Source organism: Rhopilema esculentum, chromosome 18 (assembly GCF_057945365.1).
Source record: "Rhopilema esculentum isolate cy_ngs chromosome 18, ASM5794536v1, whole genome shotgun sequence".
Classification (NCBI taxonomy): Eukaryota; Metazoa; Cnidaria; class Scyphozoa; order Rhizostomeae; family Rhizostomatidae; genus Rhopilema; species Rhopilema esculentum.
This window is the reverse complement of record NC_142832.1, coordinates 2057629-2076762: the sequence shown is the minus strand read 5'-3', so window position 1 is coordinate 2076762 and position 19134 is coordinate 2057629. Positions and strand designations below refer to the sequence as shown.

The following is a 19134-nucleotide window of genomic DNA, read 5'->3' as shown; positions in this document are numbered from 1 at the left end:
TAAGAATCTTTAGCGATGGTTAGTACACTTTTGGGGTTAAAAACGACGAAACAGGTGTTTCATTTTCATGAAAACACCTACAGCGTGCCTTCACGCGTTCCATGCTTCTATGTTAGCCTCTCATCAGTCATAAAATAGCATTAGAAGGAGGCTGCTCTTTCGTTGACTTATTTTTTTCCCTCAATTTACTTGATATTGGAATGAAATACTGGCTCTGCGAGTCGACTAAAGCAAGTAGTAAAATTGTTGGCTTTCAAATAACCTGTCACTAAAGATGACGAGATTTTGCAGACTTTCTCCCATTTAAATGTTGATGATTTTTGAAATATTTTTTTTATAACAGCATAAACTTCCTGATTTTGAATTTGGAAAAGGGCGTAGCACAATGCGCTGTATATACATATTGCCCCTCAAGTGTCTGCAAAGGTTTGTGCAGAACTGTGGCTTTTCATAAAACGTGATCAGTAGCTATGCTGGACTGGAAGGTCATTGTGCAACCCCATCTTCCCCCCTCTTACTATTCCATGACTATACTATGCCCGAGTTTAGATGCAAGTCTAAACTAACTTCAGCATTAAACTAGAGCATACCATGTGCATTTTGTCAGGTATATCTTACTAGGAAGAATAAAATTTATGTTCATGTTTTGTCTGATTCTCAGTTCATTCATCTAAAATATATTCTTTTGACAGAATGTATCATTTTTAAGTTCACTTGTGACAATCGGAATAAAGTTAATTGAATATTGAACTATATATCTTTAATATAATTACTCCTTGTCCTGTCTGTCATGTAATGCTCATGCCGAATTTCAAAGAAATTGCAACTTAACGTTCTATACACCCCAGTGCGTATCACAGATCTTTATGGTATGGACGAAACTATATCTTGTTTCAATCTAATACTTTATTCTTGATGTTTTCCAAAGTTCTTTTAAATTAACTTAATTCAAGCAAAACTACAGCAATTACTGTCACTTGTAAGCCTTTTCTATTGACAAATTCACATCTACAACAAATCACTTTCACGTTTCTTTTCACATTATTGGTGTTTATTAATTTGTTTGTTGAAATGAATCAGGAAATCTCAATCCTCCTTATATCGTGAAATCCATCTGCATGCTATAATTAATACAGCTTTATTGAATATTTCTCAATTAATTTATATTAGTTTACTAATAGGCTTAAACAGTTGCTGGTACTAAAAACTATTTCATTTGTCTCGATTAGATTTGGCTGCACACGTTTTATTGAAATAGACTGATCTAAACATGTTATTTGAACAATAGCCTACCAAACACTACGTATCAAGCCCTGGTCACATGCTTCGCTGCCTGTGCCATTATTTAATGTATCGTCGTGTTGTTTTGTTTCATAATTCTTTTTGTTGGCTTGATGTGGTACTTATACCACAACGACCACAGCAGTAAACTGTATGACGTAGTCACAATAAAGAGAAGCCACCAACCAAAGCATGTCGTCTTTTTTTGCAGTTGTCATCTTCACACAAGTCGACATGGAGTCTCAGCAGTCAAAAACATTGAAAATTTAAGACCTTGTTTTTAATTTGCAAGCCAGCAGTCAGTTGGAGCCAATTTCTTTTAATTGCTTGCTTGACTCAAAATATGTTCTAAACGGGCTAGGTAGAAAACACAAGGCATTTTATGATATCAAAATTTCGTATTATGACGTCACAAAGAATTAAAAGAATGCTCCAAAGTTATTCCTGAAGACCAACCAAATCCGTTTGAAGCAAATCGCGCTTGTAGGGCGTAGCATTTGCTTGTTACCTTCAGGGCCAAAAGATTGCCGAATTCAGCTTGCTCGCCTATGCGCCCTGTTTTTCAGGGCGCATAGGCGCCCTGAAAAATAAATACCTAACTTTAACCTAACTTTAACCACAGCCATAGCAGTTAGTAACTTTGCAACAAATTAAAATGGCTTATATGAAATTCTTTACAAACAAGTTGTCTGCCCTGATGATTTTCCTTTAAGCCGCCACTAGTTTTCAATGCTCAAGAGGGGTGTTTTGGTCCAACTTGTTGACAAAGCACCCCTTCATGGCCAAATTCTCATTTTTGCTATGACATTTTTCCCAGGGGGGTGTAGGATACCCCCATGCGCCACCGTAGTGACAACCCTTTTGATGCTGGACCATTTCTTCTCACGCCATCCTTAACAGGAACATTCGACTGTGGTGATAAGCTTGTTGGCAACATTTCGATAAGTTTTCGATAAGTTATCTCTTTCATTGACAAGACCCACCCACTTTATAGAGCAAACAAAATTTATCTTTTGTGAATGGCGGCTTTTTTATTAAGTTCCAGACAGTACCCGATAGTAAAGGTTCCGAAATCAGGCCAAATTCCATGCGCAATCTGGCAACGGGGAAGACGGAAACCACAAACCTATCCTTTTAGTGTTTTTAGCAATCATCGAGTTTACTCTCCAACGTTTATGTCCTTATTTGAGGAATTCAAATACTTATTTCTAAGCCCAAAAGTGGTCAATCATTGCCGTTTTAGTGAAAGGTAGGTGCACGGGTATTTTCTTCAATCATTTGATCTTGAGAAGAAAATGCAAGTTCTTTTTCTGGGAAATTAGCCTAAGTTTCCAAAGCTTTTAAAAAACAACGATTTGAGGCCAGAATGTGGTAACTGAAGTATGAATGTAGTCGTGGTAACTTGAGCTTCCTCGAGATTTCCATCTTCTGTCGAGAAATCCTGCCAGTATAGAAAGATTGCATTCTAAATTGGTTTTTTTCAATAAATTTTTTGCTTGATTTTGGCTATTTGATATTTAAGAATTTGGGTAGGACTAAAAAATAAGGGAGATCACAGCTGCAAGTTGGAAGTCACTTATTTGGATTGCTTTAAGACACCCCTAAGCTCATTTTAAGCCTTCGTTGCTCAATGGGTATTCTAGTGACTGGAGTGGTTTTTGAATATGTAATTACGTATTGAAAAAAACCAAAAACATTTATTTTAAGTTGAATACAATGCTGCAAATGCAACGGCCCTGGCATAATTCTTCAGTCTGATTACAACTTGACGCATTTGCCTCAAGTGCTTGCTATTTGCATGCCATCACTTGAATCGAATCTAAGCAGCATCAATAGTTTGAATGCAGAAAACAAAATTCCCTCGTGAATAGCGTCCCATTCAGTGCACGCTTTATACATACCTGTTGTTTTGTGGTAGTTGTTCTTCGTACCAGAAATGAATTAGGCGCAATACAAAGCAATGGTGGCTCTATTCAACACCGCATTTTTTCCCGCCTAAACCTTACTGGTGCCCAATGCTGCTTCGAAAGATCGGCTTCAAAGGGCGTCACAAGTTTCGTATTGTTTACTAATTGCTCGTTATAACAGCCGTTACAAATAAAGATATGAAAATCCCTTCACAGAGCAGCAGACAGCAGAATTTCTTCACAATGTCAGGGACGCTATGAAACGCAGGCCTTCCCCCTGCGGTTTTTCAACTACAAAATCTAGGATGGACCATAACAATTTCTGTTCGATTTGAATTCAAAGCCCTATTATTCTTAAATTGAAGGAAACTACCTAATTTGCCCCTTCTTAGGCGCAGTTAGCAAATATTCGCGATTTTTGCAACTTGAGTAAAAAAGGCAAAGTAAAAATCTATATGAATCTAAATAAAGACAATATTCTAAAGAATGTCTCACTTGGGAACATCTGGAAAAAACTGTCGGTCAAAACCGTTTAATCCAAAGTTGTGATCCAAAGTCAAGAGAAAATGGCTCTCTTTGCATCGCGTTCTTCCATCCATGGCTCAACAAGCAACCCACCGAAGAGTGAATACATTTTCTAACACATTGTGATAACAAAGAGAAGTTTCTTGCAAGTTAAAAAAACAAGAAATCCCTCTGGTAATGAAAAGGCAATTTATAATCATCAGGGGCATTAAGATCAAAGATGCAATAACAACCCATGGGGTTTTTAAGTATTTAGGCGGTTAAGAACGCAATGTGAATGATTTTCTATGATGTTGTAACTCCGAATAAATACGTCACAGTTGAAATAGATGAGGGTGGTCATTCCTAAAAAGGGGGGAAGCCGACAAAGCGGGTTAGGTGCTAACCGGTTGGTAACGGGGTTGTTTATCATGATGCATTGCGATAAGAACTAGGAACGAAAAATGTACAAGTGATATAAGTTTGGAGGGGAGGGGGGGGGGTAGAAAAATTGAATCCAATTCGGATCCACTTGCATCATGAGCATTCAGAGAAGTGCCGGGGAGGCTATGGCACTAGAGTAAAACAACTTGTCAAAATGGAAAGATAGTGTGAAAAGGTCAAAACAGGAAATGCTTTCGAAACAAAGTAGATCCCAATAGCTAGTCGCTTGCAAGCTTGCCCAAGTTAAAAGTTGGAGAGCGACCGAAGGAATAAAGAGGTAAAACCAATTTATTGAACCATTTTCAAACTAAAGAGGTAGCAAAAAAGAAAATATTCCATTAGACAACAGTACAGCAAATTAACAAGACTTCATTGCTATTAAATCATCAATTACAAAACATCAATCACTGAAAATCACTTAAAAAACACGAAACAACTGAATGACAAGAACACGGTTAGAAAACTTGATTAACGATCCAATTCTCTAATTGCTAAAGTCGATTTACAAAACATTACTACAAGAAAACCTACAAACAATGACAGGCCTGGCAAAAATTGCACCAAAGGACGGAAAAATTAGCATCGAAATCTCATCGTCTTAAAAAGTGTTCTAGAAACGATGCCACATTGGAAATAACAAACTGAAATAAGCAAAACTTGATTTAGATTATTTCAAAGTTGTGCTATTGTTTTACGAACTTATTTCTGTTTTCTAAACACTCGTCTTAATCCGTCAACTAAACAAACAACACTCGTCTTTATCAGAGCCATATACCAATCTGTACAGTTTATATCTACAAAGTATCGGTTTTTCGGAATAGCTAAGTTCAAGTGTAATATATTTCTAAAACAGCAAAAAGCTCTAAATTAAATTAACATAAAAGTAGAATGCATCTGATTATAAAGACCTGTCCAGAAAAACGACTGAACAAATTAAATGTCAGACTGATTAAATCTAGCACAAATGACACCAACTGAAAAATCTAAGCCTGTCTAAATAGTCAAAGGAAATAGGCCTCGCCTAGACTATAATGTTTCTGGGGGAGGGGAGGGGAGGGGAGGGAAAGCGAGGGAAGGGGGAGGGGAGGGGTGCAGGGGGCGGGAGTTGGAGAGTTTGCACTGATTAACTGTAAACTGCATAAACTCTTGATAGAAATCTATAACAAACGGAATCACATCAACCTAGATTCTACCTGGATGCGCAAAATTGTTGTCACTTCATCCGACTGTTTAAAAATACTCTACGGGAGTTAACTGCTTATATTTTTAGAGTGAATGATGAATAATAACTGCTTAAATAATTTGATTTAAAGAAAATAATCCATTGGAAATATACAAGGACATAATTTTAAAATCAATCCTATATTGATACCCACATAATTATTCACTATTTGTGCTCACATCCTTCTTAAATTAATTATTTTTCTTCCAATAAATTATAAGAACGCTAGAGTATGAAAATTTCTACCTAGACTACGATTTTGGGCTAATGTCAAACTAGAGAAAAAAAATCTCCGTGCAAAAGAATTTAATAGCTTTACAGCGTTGGCTAAAGGCGACTGAATTTCATTGCAAACTATCCAAAGAAACGGGCAATGGAATACGAGCTCTTACTGAAATATTTTGTCAACTCGATATGCATGTTACTAGCACTCCATATATGAATCTTCGATAATTCAAGGCTAGAAAGTCTTAACGAAATTTTGACTTTTTAGATAATTCAAGCACAAACGAAAAGTTATTATATCCACATTGTCATATAAAAACTTCTATCTGCCACTGAAAAGATCATTTCTTTATTCCACACGACTGTGAAAGCCATGAAAGGTAACTTAAGGTATCCGAACAAGTTAATGGGCAAAAGTGGAATATAAACTGCAATACTTGTCCGGGCAATGTCTATACAAGACAGAAAAATCCCACACATTGCACACGTTTTAATTGAAATGACCTAGATAATTTTCATGAAATTTCAGATAGAGGAAATATTTATTCAACTGGTAATAGGTACCAGATGAGATACAGTAAACGAAGTCAACACTACCAGCAGATTAGAAGATGTTTGCAACTTCATTTGCAACACATTAACAAGACTAGTTTAAACTGACTCACAGCTGAGACACAAAACGAATTGGACAACAAACAGGTTCGGTTATGAGTCATTTGAGATAATGGCTTGTACCTGCTCGTCCATGGTGGGGGTCGGTTTCCAAATTCTCACAAGACGATCGCTAAGATGACAAGAAATCATACAAAATCTAATCAAACAGGCCGTAGAAACAGAGAACATAAACATTACATGTCGCAAAACTTAAAAAAATATATATGAAAAACAAAACCGAATTGCATAATACCGAAAGTGCCCTTATCATACGGAAAATCACTTCTAGTTTTCTATAAAATGGTTTCAATTTTTTGTGCAAATTTGAAAAATAGAGAAAAGCAATTTTAACTTCATTGCAAAACCCTCTCCTCGCCCTTTCTCCATCTTGCATTTTCCAGATACTTCTTCCCCTTTGCAAATAATTTCTCTTTAGCTGCTTCCCTCTCTTATCGATCCAATTCTCTTTTCTCCTACACCCAACTTCGACTCTTTTGTCTCCCCGCAGCAGTTTCTTATCCACTCTGTATCCCTCTTTAACACATACCCCACCATCTTTATCAACCCAAATTCCTTCTACAGATGCTACCAAATCCTCTTCCACACAAACCCACTGCCAGAATAAACCCCCATTGCAAACGTGTCCTCAATGCTAATTGTAAGATGACAGATCGAAATCTCGACCCGAATCACAAGTGATATAATTAACAAAGTGAAAGCAAATCTTACCTAGAAGCTGTAAAAACTAAAGAAGAATTGGCTGATATCGCATTGATTGATTTAGAATGGGCATTGATTTCGCCTGCGAATTAAAGCAAAATTAAAAATTAACTCTAAGAAGTACAAATGCTAACGAAATCCAAGGGACTAAATGAGCTGGGAAAAACTAAATTCAACAAACCCAAGGTTCCTAAAAACTGTGAGCATCCCGGGAAGTTAAATAGATCTAAAATGCTCTGAAGAAAGACCATAATTAGGGGAAGGGGGCGTGTGGGGCGTTTGCCGCGTAGGGAGTTACATCCCCTTGCCAAAAAAATCCCATCAGAAAACTGAGTTTTTGTCACCCTGGGGTGCTCCATCAACAGCACATATTCAAACTTCAGTAATTGCGCCCTAGACACCCCTTTGAGCATAATAGCTAGCTACGCCCCAGCTCTGTAGCCTTTTGCTAATCTTTTCAATCAGTATTACACATGAATTCATACCTATTTGTGTACATGATTCTGAATGCCAGGTTTTTAATACTCCGCTTCGACATCCGCTTGCCACTACGTCATATTTGGGAACGAGGTTAAGTGAGCACACCCAGTCTTTATGAGCCGTTGTTATATGCTGTGAAAAGAAATGGATAAATGTATTAACATTAACATGACAAGTCGGAAACAGCAGGGCGCAAATCCCCAAAAGAGCTAGAGGGGAAGAAAACCCCTGGGTTTATTTTGTCCAATAAAAATTATACGAGTCTGACTAAGTCTAGGCCAAAACGTAATGTTCTTTTCTGAGCCTGAGGAAAAAAAGAAGCAACGATTCTAAATTGTAATAATTGCCAGCATTTTTCAGAAAATAACACAGGAAATATACTTTTCATTATAGAATTCTTATTCTCTTGCACAATCTAACAATTTAAGTCATATAATTGAAAATGATATTTTTTCGAAAATGAGCTTCAAAACTCACTTAAGAGAAAAATATCGATCGATCGTTGATTCCCCAACAAAAACAATTAATGAAAACATAATTGAAAACAAGCATTTGTCTTTGACCTCTCTTTGAATTTATGTGAAATATTGCCAAAAAGGGTCCATCTAGTTTATCAATGGGGTTAAAATACCTCTCAATGTGTAAAATTAGCTAGATACGTTTCAAATTGGGCGAGATATGGCCAACAGAAGATTTGAAGTTTGCTAACGGATTTCTGTTATTCTGGCCTGGTTCATAAAGTTATGAACCAAGACCAAATTACAGAGGTTTGATGGGGCAAGAGCCTGTGCTAATGTGGCCATATCTCAGCCAATTCATAATGCCTTTAACTGATTTTGCATATTTAGAAGTATTTCATTTTGTTATTTTAGGTTCTGGGATCAAAATTCAGAAATTCTAAAAATAGGTATCTATGACGTCATCACTTCGGTACTCAATTAGTAAAAACATAACGATAATATCCAGTGGATTTTCAACCTACTGATCGAGCCACAGAAAGCAGATCAGTCTAATAAGAGAGTCGCGACTTGGCATTGCAATCAGCTACTGACAATACACCTGTGGACTCATTTACGCATACACCGAACCGCATTGCGTATTGGATAACCGGGCCATTCAGTATTCAGGGTGGATGAATTAATTGAGCATGAATTGTTGTGTGAACATTTTGAAATTTGCTATGTCGGCAACGTAGACAACGAACATGTTCAAAAAGCAAGAAATGAAGATTTTACAATCAACTCTAACTTCATTAAAATGTAGCAAGTGAGCAATTTCTGGGATAATTTAATCTGGTAGTAGAAAATGTCAGTGCGACTTTATGAAGGCTGCTTTATTTCCGTCAACAAAGTTAGACATATATGTCTATTTTGCTTGTAGAATTAGGTTATTGAAAAAGAAAGTTTGACTTTTAAAGGCTAAATATTTCATTCTTTTCTACGAAAACACATCAAATTAAGCTTGGTTTATTTTGATCGATTCAAAATTTCCAAAACTCAATAATAAAACTAAGAAAGTAAAGTAAAATGGACTTGAGCGGAAAGCTTGAGCAGAAATGGGCTGAAAGAGCATGAGTGGGAAAAGTATCTTTCAAGATCAAACCAAGATTTGGAGACCTCGAGTTCTGTGCTCCGAGTGAACAATTTTTATAGAGAGGTTCTACTGTAAGTGGTTGGGTCATGATGTTTAAAACATCTTATACTTTATTGATTGGCATTTCTGAGGTAATTGCAACTTGGAGAGGGAATAACCCCACGTCCCCAAATATCAATTCTGGAAATTTGTACCAGTTTGATGCTGAAAATGTTGCATGATCAGAAAAGCATTAAAAATTCATAATACTGGGCAGCATGTTTCATTAAAACTGTTGAAGTTGTGACGTCTTTTGCGGTAAGGACTGGTCGGCCGTCGTTTAAACAGGTTGTTGACGATCACGAAAATGGGTTACAACCCGAATAACACAGCATCACAGAGCATATAATATTACTCACGTGCTTGAGTTGATAATTATGGAGATTCCACTTCTTTATGCTGTTATCACGTGATCCACTAAAAAGGGTCTCCCCCTTGATTACTAACGACTCAACACCATCGTAATGAGGGGGCTCCAAGTTGTGTCGCGGCATCTGAAAATGAGCGATATTTAGTAAATATAGAGTTCCTAATGCGTTTTTACAGTTTTTCAGCACTTTGTGCTAGCTATATATCGTCACAGAAGAAATTGTATTTGATAACTAATAGTGTAATCATGTATCAAGTTTTTTACTAAAGCTTTGATATAAAAGTGGTATTAGGCCTCAGGTCCATGAAAACCAGGAAAGTAAAACACAGAAAAGTCACCTAAGCTTTGAAATTAGCCTCAATCATTTTAAAGGTTTTAACTGCTTGTGTTTCAAATTGATTGCTTACTTCTTTGAAAAAGCAGCAAGTACAGCCTTCTTATCCACATGCTTTAACTCATAACCAACAATTTTGAATTAGCGATTACCATTTATTTTACGGTGTTCGACTTCAAAAAGCATTTCAAAGGGTTCTGGAGATATTTTTCAAGGAGAGAAAACATATACCCAAACATATTTTTAGTCAGTAATTTGAAGCCTTCAGAATGGAACCCGATAACGACTTAATAAAACACTCTGACGGCTTTTAAATATCAAAATGGTTACCTGGCTGCCTGAAATATCATCCAAAACTTCAAAAACCTAAAAAAGAGAAACAAATAAAGTCAGAAAACTATAAAATGAAAAAAAATTCATGGTTTCACACGTATCATAAAGATTTGTTTGCTTTTTAAGAATACAAGGAATATCACATGGAGCAATTAGGCTTAAATAAATCCTAGTCGTAATTGAAAGCCAGTCATTTTAACAAACGGTTGCTCAATGTCTGAAGCCAATGATCACACACAAACCACGATTACCCTTATTAATTGTGTAAAATAACACGATAAATATTTACTCATTAGGAAGAGAGACAGAGCCTTCTCTACAAACCTTGACATAATGATCTTTAGAACCAGTAACACATATGTCACCCTTTCGATCGCCCTTTGTTACAAGGAGACAAGTTACTGTTCCAGAATGGCCAGAAAGTTTGCCAAGTGTTCCATATCTGAAAACGTAAAATATTGCTATTTTTCAAGCTGAGGTAGAGTTTAGTGAAAACTTCATTTAAACTTTAGAAGAAAATAGAGAGAGAAAAGAAGCAATAACGAAAAAAATTGAGTTAAATACTCTTGTGCAACCGGCATGCTTTGCAACTGTATTTTCCGAACCGGCCTAATATCATACTGCATGGAATTGCAAAATACAGGCCATTTCATCTCGTGTAAAATAACAGCTACCGCAAAGCATGCCAGTTGGTCAAGAGCATTTAAAAGCAAACATTGTTATACATTTGTGACGTGTTAAAAACATTTTGTAGGCTTGTTATGCAAATATGAATAAATTTCAGGGGACTTAAACATAAACAGACAGTCAATGAATAGAGTGAAAAAATTGACGTCATCAACAAATCTATTTTTGGACTTTTAGAATCTGCTGCAAAGTGATTTGGTTATTGCCACGTAAGCCTTGGTGATTCCCCCATCATACCACTGGAAATTGTTCCTGGTTCTAAAACGTATGAACCAGGCAAAGCAAAAGTGATCCATTTAAAAACTCATGTCTTTCACTGGATATTCTGATGTATTTGGAGGTGTTTTTTCAGATTATGGGGTAAGAATTCTAAAATTCTGAAGAAAGATTTTTAGATTACGTCACTTTCCCATCATATTTAATACTTCGTAGATAAAGGTATAGTAAATCCAACATAAACTGGGGTAGCAAGAAATGGAACAAAAACAAATAATAAGATAATTATACCTAGAAATGTATAGCGCAACAACAAATATTTCACACGAGAAAGAAGGTTGCAGAACATCCAAAAACCTGTTTGGTAGCCAATAAATTTGATAAGATTGAAATGAAGACAAGGTAAAAGTTGTTTGTAAAACTGTTTTGGCAGCCAAGAAGCGCCCTGGAAACAGGAAATTGTAGTACACAGTTCGAATGAATACTGATCAGGCCTTCATTAGGCCGTTTAAGAATCAAGACACTCACGTTTTTAAATCAACCATTTTCACTGAATTTCCAACTGCGGAATACAAGACATCTCCGGTGCTGTTCAGCTCGAGACACGTAATTGCACTCTCACCCAATTGGAAAAAGTTACCGCTAGAAAGATAAGATAAACAGGGGAAACTTAACAGCTACCCCCCATCGTTCTGAAAAAGTGGACATTTTGCAAGAAAACTAAGAAAATCAACTAATCATTTTACATAAAATTTTAAGATAGAAAGGTGACACCCGATGTATAAGGGTAAGAATTTGGACGACAGGCCTTAGTCCAGTAAAGGTGCCTACAAAGTGTTTGATCATTTCAATCAGATTTTTGTTAGTATCAAAAGGAATCCTTAGTTTCAGCCTCATTAATGTACTTAAAAATATTATGCAAAGAACACAACATCGGTCACAATGTTAAAACGAAGATTGGCTCTTATGTGCTAAGGTGCAGGTGTCCGTATGCAAAGTCTGGCAAGTTTTATGGAATGTTTACATACCTTAATGTCTTCACGCAGACTCCAGTTTTCTGACGGATATCCCAAATCTAGGAGACACAGATTCGTATTACAAATTTACATCTACAGCAAAAAATGAAGTAACGCTGATAAGCATATCTTCTCGCTAATTTATAACGCAAGGTTGGAAATTTTTTTAAGGTGTAGAAATGCGAAACGTTCGGGAACAAAGGAATAAGACATAAAACCACCTAAAAAGTATCTAACAACCCCTTCGGTTACGACACTATGCACGCCCTCTTCTAATCCATGGTTCCAATCTCGAAGCATTGCGATATTGATGTAAACAAATATTTAGGCGCAATCAATTAGCTCAATAGAATCAGCCCTCCCCTTGCCCACCCATCAAATACTAAAAAAGGTCGCCATTTACCTTGATGGTCGATTGATTGACTGTAAACACTAGCTTTGTAATTGGTGAGTATTTGACTACCGCAACGTCACGTTTATGACCAGACAGTGATAAAATTTCGTCTCCCCTGTTCAAATCCCATATCTTCGCAGTACGATCTACAACAACAATACAAATAAAATGATAAATACGATCGAAACTTCAAGAAACTTTCTATTTAACAATAAAAAAAGCAGCAACCAAAAAATGTTGAATAGAGAAGAGTTGCATTGAAGGACTATCATAATATTCATTCAGTTCTCCAACCTAAACTTTCTCAATTACCATTCCTTAATCTCCCTCATTTTTTATCGCTCTAAATGCCAACTTTAGAGCATCGGAAATCACTGAAAATAAGGATGTTCGAGGAAGAATTACAGCTAAAAATGTATCATTTTGAAGGGCAAATACTGCAAAAAATACGAGCATGAAAATAGATGGAAAGAAGAGCTTTGAAACAGATGTTGAATGACAGTGATATGGGCCTATTCAAAACTATTAATTTCCTCTAAGATTTAGCGGATAGCTAATTAATGGAATGTAACATAAGTGTGACGAATGTTTCAACAAACAATAAATTATTTTGCTGCATCAAAAACCAAAAAGCAGTGCATTGCAACTCAGCATTATCCTCTGAGAAGTGCTTTTGCAATGGCAATTACGTCAAGAAAACAAATCTTCGCGTCCTACCTTTTGACCCAGTAATAAGCATGTTCTCAGTTACTGCTAAAGACAAAACAGCATTTGTATGTCCAGTAGCTGTATGCGTGCACATCAAATTTTCAGGACGTCCTTGAGGTGCTTTTACTGGGAGCATTTGACCCCTATAATGAATAAGAACAAAATTCCATTTGGTATTTGAGAATGCCTAAAACTCTAGTAGAATGAAATTCTTAAGCAAGGGGAAGTCCAAATGCATCTGAACAAGAAACGGAGGGATGTGAAAGGTTCTTGATACAGAGTGGTGTGAAGAGTGGTTGAACAAAGCTCAGATTTTGAAAACACATAAAGTTAGATATGAGTACACAAGATCTACCATTTTGTATTCATGAAGCCAAGTCTGCATGCTGCAAATCGAGCCAGTTTCATTTACATTTAAAGTGTTAAAGTGTACCATTTACATTACAAAATATTTTTTCCAAATAAAGGATCAATCTTAAAGAAGCTACAATCTAATTTTAACTTTAATCACCGTAAAGAATTATCTCTAGCTTAACAGAAAATTCGGATTTATAAGTAAGTTGCATCGTGCAAGAAATGTTTGGCTTTAACAGTTTTATTTCAATAAATCAATCATAGGACTGAAATTTTATTGAGAGGGGTAATATTTAAATTTTAATAAAATATCTAATCACAGAGATACGATTTGGTATGTTGAACAGGAGGTTCTAAGTTGCTACTCCGAGTTTCACGTTTAATGCGATCACCAGGTGACACCTCTGCCGGACGGCATCGAGCACTTTATGACAGAGCGGTAGGCAGTAATTTTCATTAATCACAGATGTACATATAAGGATTCGAAAAGTCAATTGATTAGGTATGGACATCAGCAACACCCTTTCATCACTTGCAAACACGGATCTCTTTCAAGGTTTTACTACTTAATTAGTTGGGTCTCCGTGGCTACAACTCAAACTTGCGATTGTGATAGCAGTGGGCAAAACAAGGATAAAGAAGAGAGCTCTTCGAGTTTCACATCGCAGCTGGAACTTACAGATCTGGGTCAGCCTCTTGCGGTAGGTTGCTTGTTAGACGTTTGAAAACATCCGTTGAATCTGTTTCTACCCTAATATAAAAGATATAAGGTTAAGGAGTTAGCATTAGGTCAAAAGCGAGAAAGTTATGAGTTCAAAGGTCAAAAAGGTCACACTACAAAGATCAAAGGTTGAATCTCAAACTTTCAGATAACTTTGCAAACGTCGGGTTACTTATTAGCCCGTAAGGTTGTTGAGGTTCGGTGTAAAGTACATTGCCTCACACTGACATACTACCGCACGAAGAAGAAGAAAAGAACCACTGCAAACAAAGCCGGAGGTATATGTTCGTCAAATCGGTCGTGATGAATTCTTCCCCAATATATGGAAACTTGGATCTGGTACAAGGTGCGATGAGTTTGAATAACACCAGTCCGATGTTTTCACTTAGATATATCTTAAAATCATATGGTTAACCAGTTATTCGCTGCAAAAATTCCCACGGTGATATGAAATCTCCTCTACAGAACTTGCACTGTACACAATTTTATTGAATTTATAATGTTCAGAATTGTTATGTGTTTCGTTTTCATTTATGTCACATAACAGCACAATACCATAATGGTTAGGGAATCTTAAATAGTCTTCCATGAGTTCATCGCACGTCACTTTGTTGTTTGGAAAAAGTACACAAAAAATGACCAAATGGAATGGACGAATAATAATTGTTAATTGGTTAGACGTTTAAAGCATCACTTATTTAAACGAGTACCGAAAATCCTCGTATAAGTTCCCCGCGTATTTGCTTTCAACCCGGGAGGCAAAAATTCTTGATGAGCCCTTACCCTAGAATGCGAATTTTTACAATGTTTTCAGACTAATCACAAATTCAGAAAATAAAAACGAATTCCGAAATCAAAATGGGAATTTTTTCGATATTTTAAATGCCAACATCAATTTGTAAAGCGGCTTTAGATCATTGTTATAGATCCCATGTTACCTTCAATCTAAGTTTCGTGAATTGCTGAGCCCAAGGAGGGGTTATTTCGAGGATTTACGGTATACGTAAAAGTTTGAGTGTGATGGTTTTTGCAATTGATAATTAAGGAATATTATTAATTAGCTTAAACATCTAACTATTAAATGTTTGATTCGCTAATGAAGTGAATAATAGGTTAATCAAATAATTAAAAAGAATTTGCAGAAAGCGAGGAAGCACCTCATCGTGTATTTATCCCCGCTGTTATTTTCGCCTCGGTTTGATGCATTCTTGGCATTTAGCTTTGCTGTTCTGGTAAAAATATCATTTTGATCATTGACTTTGGCATTGTATAGTGAGACCTACTTAAAGTGGACACCGCTCTGATCTTAGTTAGTGTGGGGGGGGGTGTTTTTTATCTAAAGGCACGAACATCAAGGAAGGCAATTCGACCGTTGTGTCCGTGGAGGGTGTCCGATAAAGTAGGCCAATGAAACTTGAAATTTAATTTTCCTTTCGATAAGGATAAGGACACGCAATTAAAGGTTGAGAATTTAAATAAAAAATCATTTAATTTAAATATACCTTTTAGAGATCAATTCCTCGAAATTAAATATTTTATTTCTAAAGCATTTTAAAGAGCAGTTTAAGCGCATCGAATTACTGTAAAATGATGCAAAAACTTTAAATCATGATTTATCAAGATTATCTTTAAAAATGATCATATTTAAAAAAAACAACTGTTTATTTAAATCTTTTTTACACCGTTACCTTGGCAAACTTTTATAAATATTATTTGAAGATTCTCCTCGTAAGTTTCCGGAAGAACCAGGGCTAGGGAATCTGAAAAGACGAGGAAAGTTTAGAGTTCAAAGCCATTTGCAATTTCTTCCTAACAAAAAACTGTATTCGCCGATTTCCCAAATATAAAACATTGGCTTTTAATAAAGATTCGAATTCGTGATTACAACTTAATTTATTTTAGGTTACTTCTTAAAATTACTTTCATACTTTAACTTCCTATTGCTTCATGATTCACAGTGATCTGAGTTAGAAATTGTTCAGGCGGAGGAAGAAACAGTTTTTTTCAGAGATTAACGACCCAAACCATGCTTAAAATCGACACGGAAAGTTGGATTTAGCTTGAAATATTGAGTGGGTTACCAAAAGAACTTGAATTTGTCGATGTTATATAGATTTTCCTACCAAAACCGCATGACAATATCACCGAAAAAAGATAGTATTTACAAATTTGAAGTAACCAATATTTGATGCTTTAGTGCTTAGACTTTAAAACTGCTCCATTGCGGCCTTCAATGCTTCCTTCGGTTGCTACAATCAAGTGTAGCTGCCTTTAAGCTACAGAAAAGAAAACCACGTTGTATTCCGTCAATTAAATATACTTACCCTGATCCAGGCCGACTTGCTTTGTCTATGTCAGCGGAACTCTGTTTCCGTAACTGCGTAGGAGAGCCTTTAGCCGATGACGGTTGAATTCTGCTGTGATGGGAATCGCTGAATTTCGAATCAAACGTCCGTGCAGATTTGGAGACACGATTTCCACGCTGAAATGAAGGTGGCAGCGGGCCGTTCGATACCATACCAACATCATTCAAAGAGCCCGTACTTCCAAACGAGTTCGCGCGGCCTTTTTTGTCAGGTTTATTATTAGATGCCTTTGGTTTGATATCGATAGAAGAGGTCTGCAAAGAGCGAGAGCGGGATTCGGAGCCCGTGCTCTGCGAGGAGCTCGGTATCCCGCGGGACATTGTTGGTGGTGGCATCAATTTGGCGTCTATTTCGCTTTTATCCCTTTTCAAAGCTTTGTCGATCTCCATAAGTTTTTGCATTAACGCCTGGTTCACCTCAGGAGTATCCGAGCCTTTGCGAGTCATATTTGCTACTTTTTTCTCCAAAGCATTTTCAAGCTGTTTTGCAGGATTTTCATTTGGACCTGTAGATTGATTTGCAAGTGTCGGTCTTAGAAAATCTTCTGGACATCCTGTTCTTCTTCTGGCCTACAAACAACAAAGATTTTTATTTTAAAACATTGGCTTTCAGATTAAAAGAATGGTTGAACTAAAACTAATCCATTCACTATCATTCATTTAAGCATGGTAGCCCATAAGGCAATACTGGTATACTAACATTAAATGAAATAAAATAAATAGCTACATTAGACATATAATAAACAGAATACAATACACCTCCAAACCCTTTCCGACTTTACCTTACCCTAACCACACCATATTTGATACCCTTTAAAAATATTTTCTTTTCTATTTCAAGCAATATGTCAGATCAACAAAATATTACTCAACTGACATCACAGTGAAAATAGATCAAGATAAAAAGATAATTGGAGCGAAGTAATTCATTGTGGAACTGTAAGCATAAATTAGACAAAACATAAGATATTCAACTTGAAATAAATCCAGATGAAAGAACTTACTTTTCTTGAGACACTTTTGAAATTCGGTTGTGTTTGGAGCCTATCAACGGAAACAGTGACAACATGAGAATTTTATTAAGAGACAACAATCACAAAATTAAAAAACAAATGATACAATAAAATTGTAAAGACTCGTAACTGAACTACAATCATTTTCTATCGATTATCGAAAGAAGAAATTGCATCATAGAAAGATAAAGCACGATCTTAAAGAATCGAGTTTTTCAATTTGACATATTCAGTTTTATTGAAACTATCCTAAAAACCATAAAAGTTAGGAACGGTTTCAAACATCTAATTTGCGATGCGAGTCTTTGATAGACAATATATAACATAGAATGTCTTAACGCCCTACTCAAAAATGACTTATAAAAGAGTACTATACCCATTTTCACTGAGCGTGTCCTCCAGAAGACCAGCCTGGTACTCTTCATCGCCACCCGCCTCTCCAAAGTGCTTTTCTACGAACACGTGCTGAAGTAGTTGCTGTTGCACTTCACAATGTTGTTCCATCGCCTCCAGCCTCAGTTCGAGTTCTTTGTATGCAGCGTCTTTATTGGCTACTTCTTGGCTCTGAAAACAAATGGAGGTGAAAAGGCTTTTTCCGGCTTGTGGTAGTGTAATCAAGAATATACAAGATAAAATAGGTGTATTACCTCCGTCTTTGTTATCAGATCAAATCACATTCACTCAACATATACTACAAATTATTATCTTATACTCTACATACAAAGGATACTCCCAATTCTACATAAAAAACTGGTCTAGAAAAAGTTGACTTGGTAAGGTTTTTTGTTAGCTTATTCACAGACCGCATCCATGCTTTTGGACCTGCATCTCAAACCCCCTGCCTCTCATAAAAGCGTCCTCTCCCGACCAATCAACATTAAGACTCTAACCATTACATTAAATTATGATCCAAAAGGCGGTTACAGTTCTAAGCAATATATCAGTTAATTTTGAGCCACATCTGACTATCTGCATACAGTTGAAGCTGGTCAAGCCGTACCCCGGTCGTGCGCCTTTCATTATGTCGAATTGATCTTCAATTCCTATTAGATTTTTCTGTCTGATCCTACCTTAAATTCAAAAACCTTTTCAGCTTTGATCAAACTTTGTAAGCTATTATTGGTGTTGGAAAAGATTCTACGAATATACCGACTAAATACTTATATGCATAGACAAGGTCCCTGAAGAACAATAGATAATGCATGTGATTTGATTGGTCACATACCAGCTCTACGGTTCTGCCGTAGAAATGATCCAACATATATCGCGCCTCTGATAACGAGCAGCCTCGGATGATTTCATTCGAGTTGATTAGTTCACCGACATCCTGAAAAGAGATACAAAAAATATCAGAAACTCTAAATGTTTATCAATTGCACATCGTCTGGGCAAGTGAAATGGTTCTCTTTGTTTTCTATGTTTTCTATGCAATAATGGTAAACTACATTAGCGTGTCTTTGACTCAGCCAAAATAAAAAAAGCATTCACTCGGAAGTAAACATGATAGAAAGCAACAGTATTATTCAGAATAACAATTAATTTAGGAAAAAAAGT

General features: G+C 36.3%; 1 protein-coding gene across 4 annotated transcripts in view; it reads right to left on the bottom strand.

Annotated features, from left to right (window-relative positions):
- Positions 1-4489: 4489 nt before the first annotated feature.
- The window catches only part of LOC135696776 (kinesin-like protein KIF21A), a 38956-nt gene continuing 24311 nt past the window's right edge, over positions 4490-19134 (bottom strand). Inside the window, exons 22-38 of one of the 4 annotated variants that reach the window (XM_065216285.2) lie at positions 18806-18907; positions 17957-18144; positions 17572-17611; positions 16527-17137; positions 15891-15962; positions 15360-15431; positions 14161-14232; positions 13137-13270; positions 12429-12565; positions 12038-12084; positions 11538-11651; positions 10431-10548; positions 10104-10139; positions 9429-9563; positions 7443-7569; positions 6967-7039; positions 4490-6367 (exon numbers count right to left, since the gene is read on the bottom strand). In XM_065216285.2, coding sequence (XP_065072357.2) covers positions 6289-6367; positions 6967-7039; positions 7443-7569; positions 9429-9563; positions 10104-10139; positions 10431-10548; positions 11538-11651; positions 12038-12084; positions 12429-12565; positions 13137-13270; positions 14161-14232; positions 15360-15431; positions 15891-15962; positions 16527-17137; positions 17572-17611; positions 17957-18144; positions 18806-18907 — 2157 coding nt within the window. In that variant the 3' untranslated portion in view covers positions 4490-6288. The remainder of the gene's footprint in view (positions 6368-6966; positions 7040-7442; positions 7570-9428; positions 9564-10103; positions 10140-10430; positions 10549-11537; positions 11652-12037; positions 12085-12428; positions 12566-13136; positions 13271-14160; positions 14233-15359; positions 15432-15890; positions 15963-16526; positions 17138-17571; positions 17612-17956; positions 18145-18805; positions 18908-19134) is intronic. The other 3 variants (XM_065216286.2, XM_065216287.2, XM_065216288.2) reach the window with 3 other exon arrangements.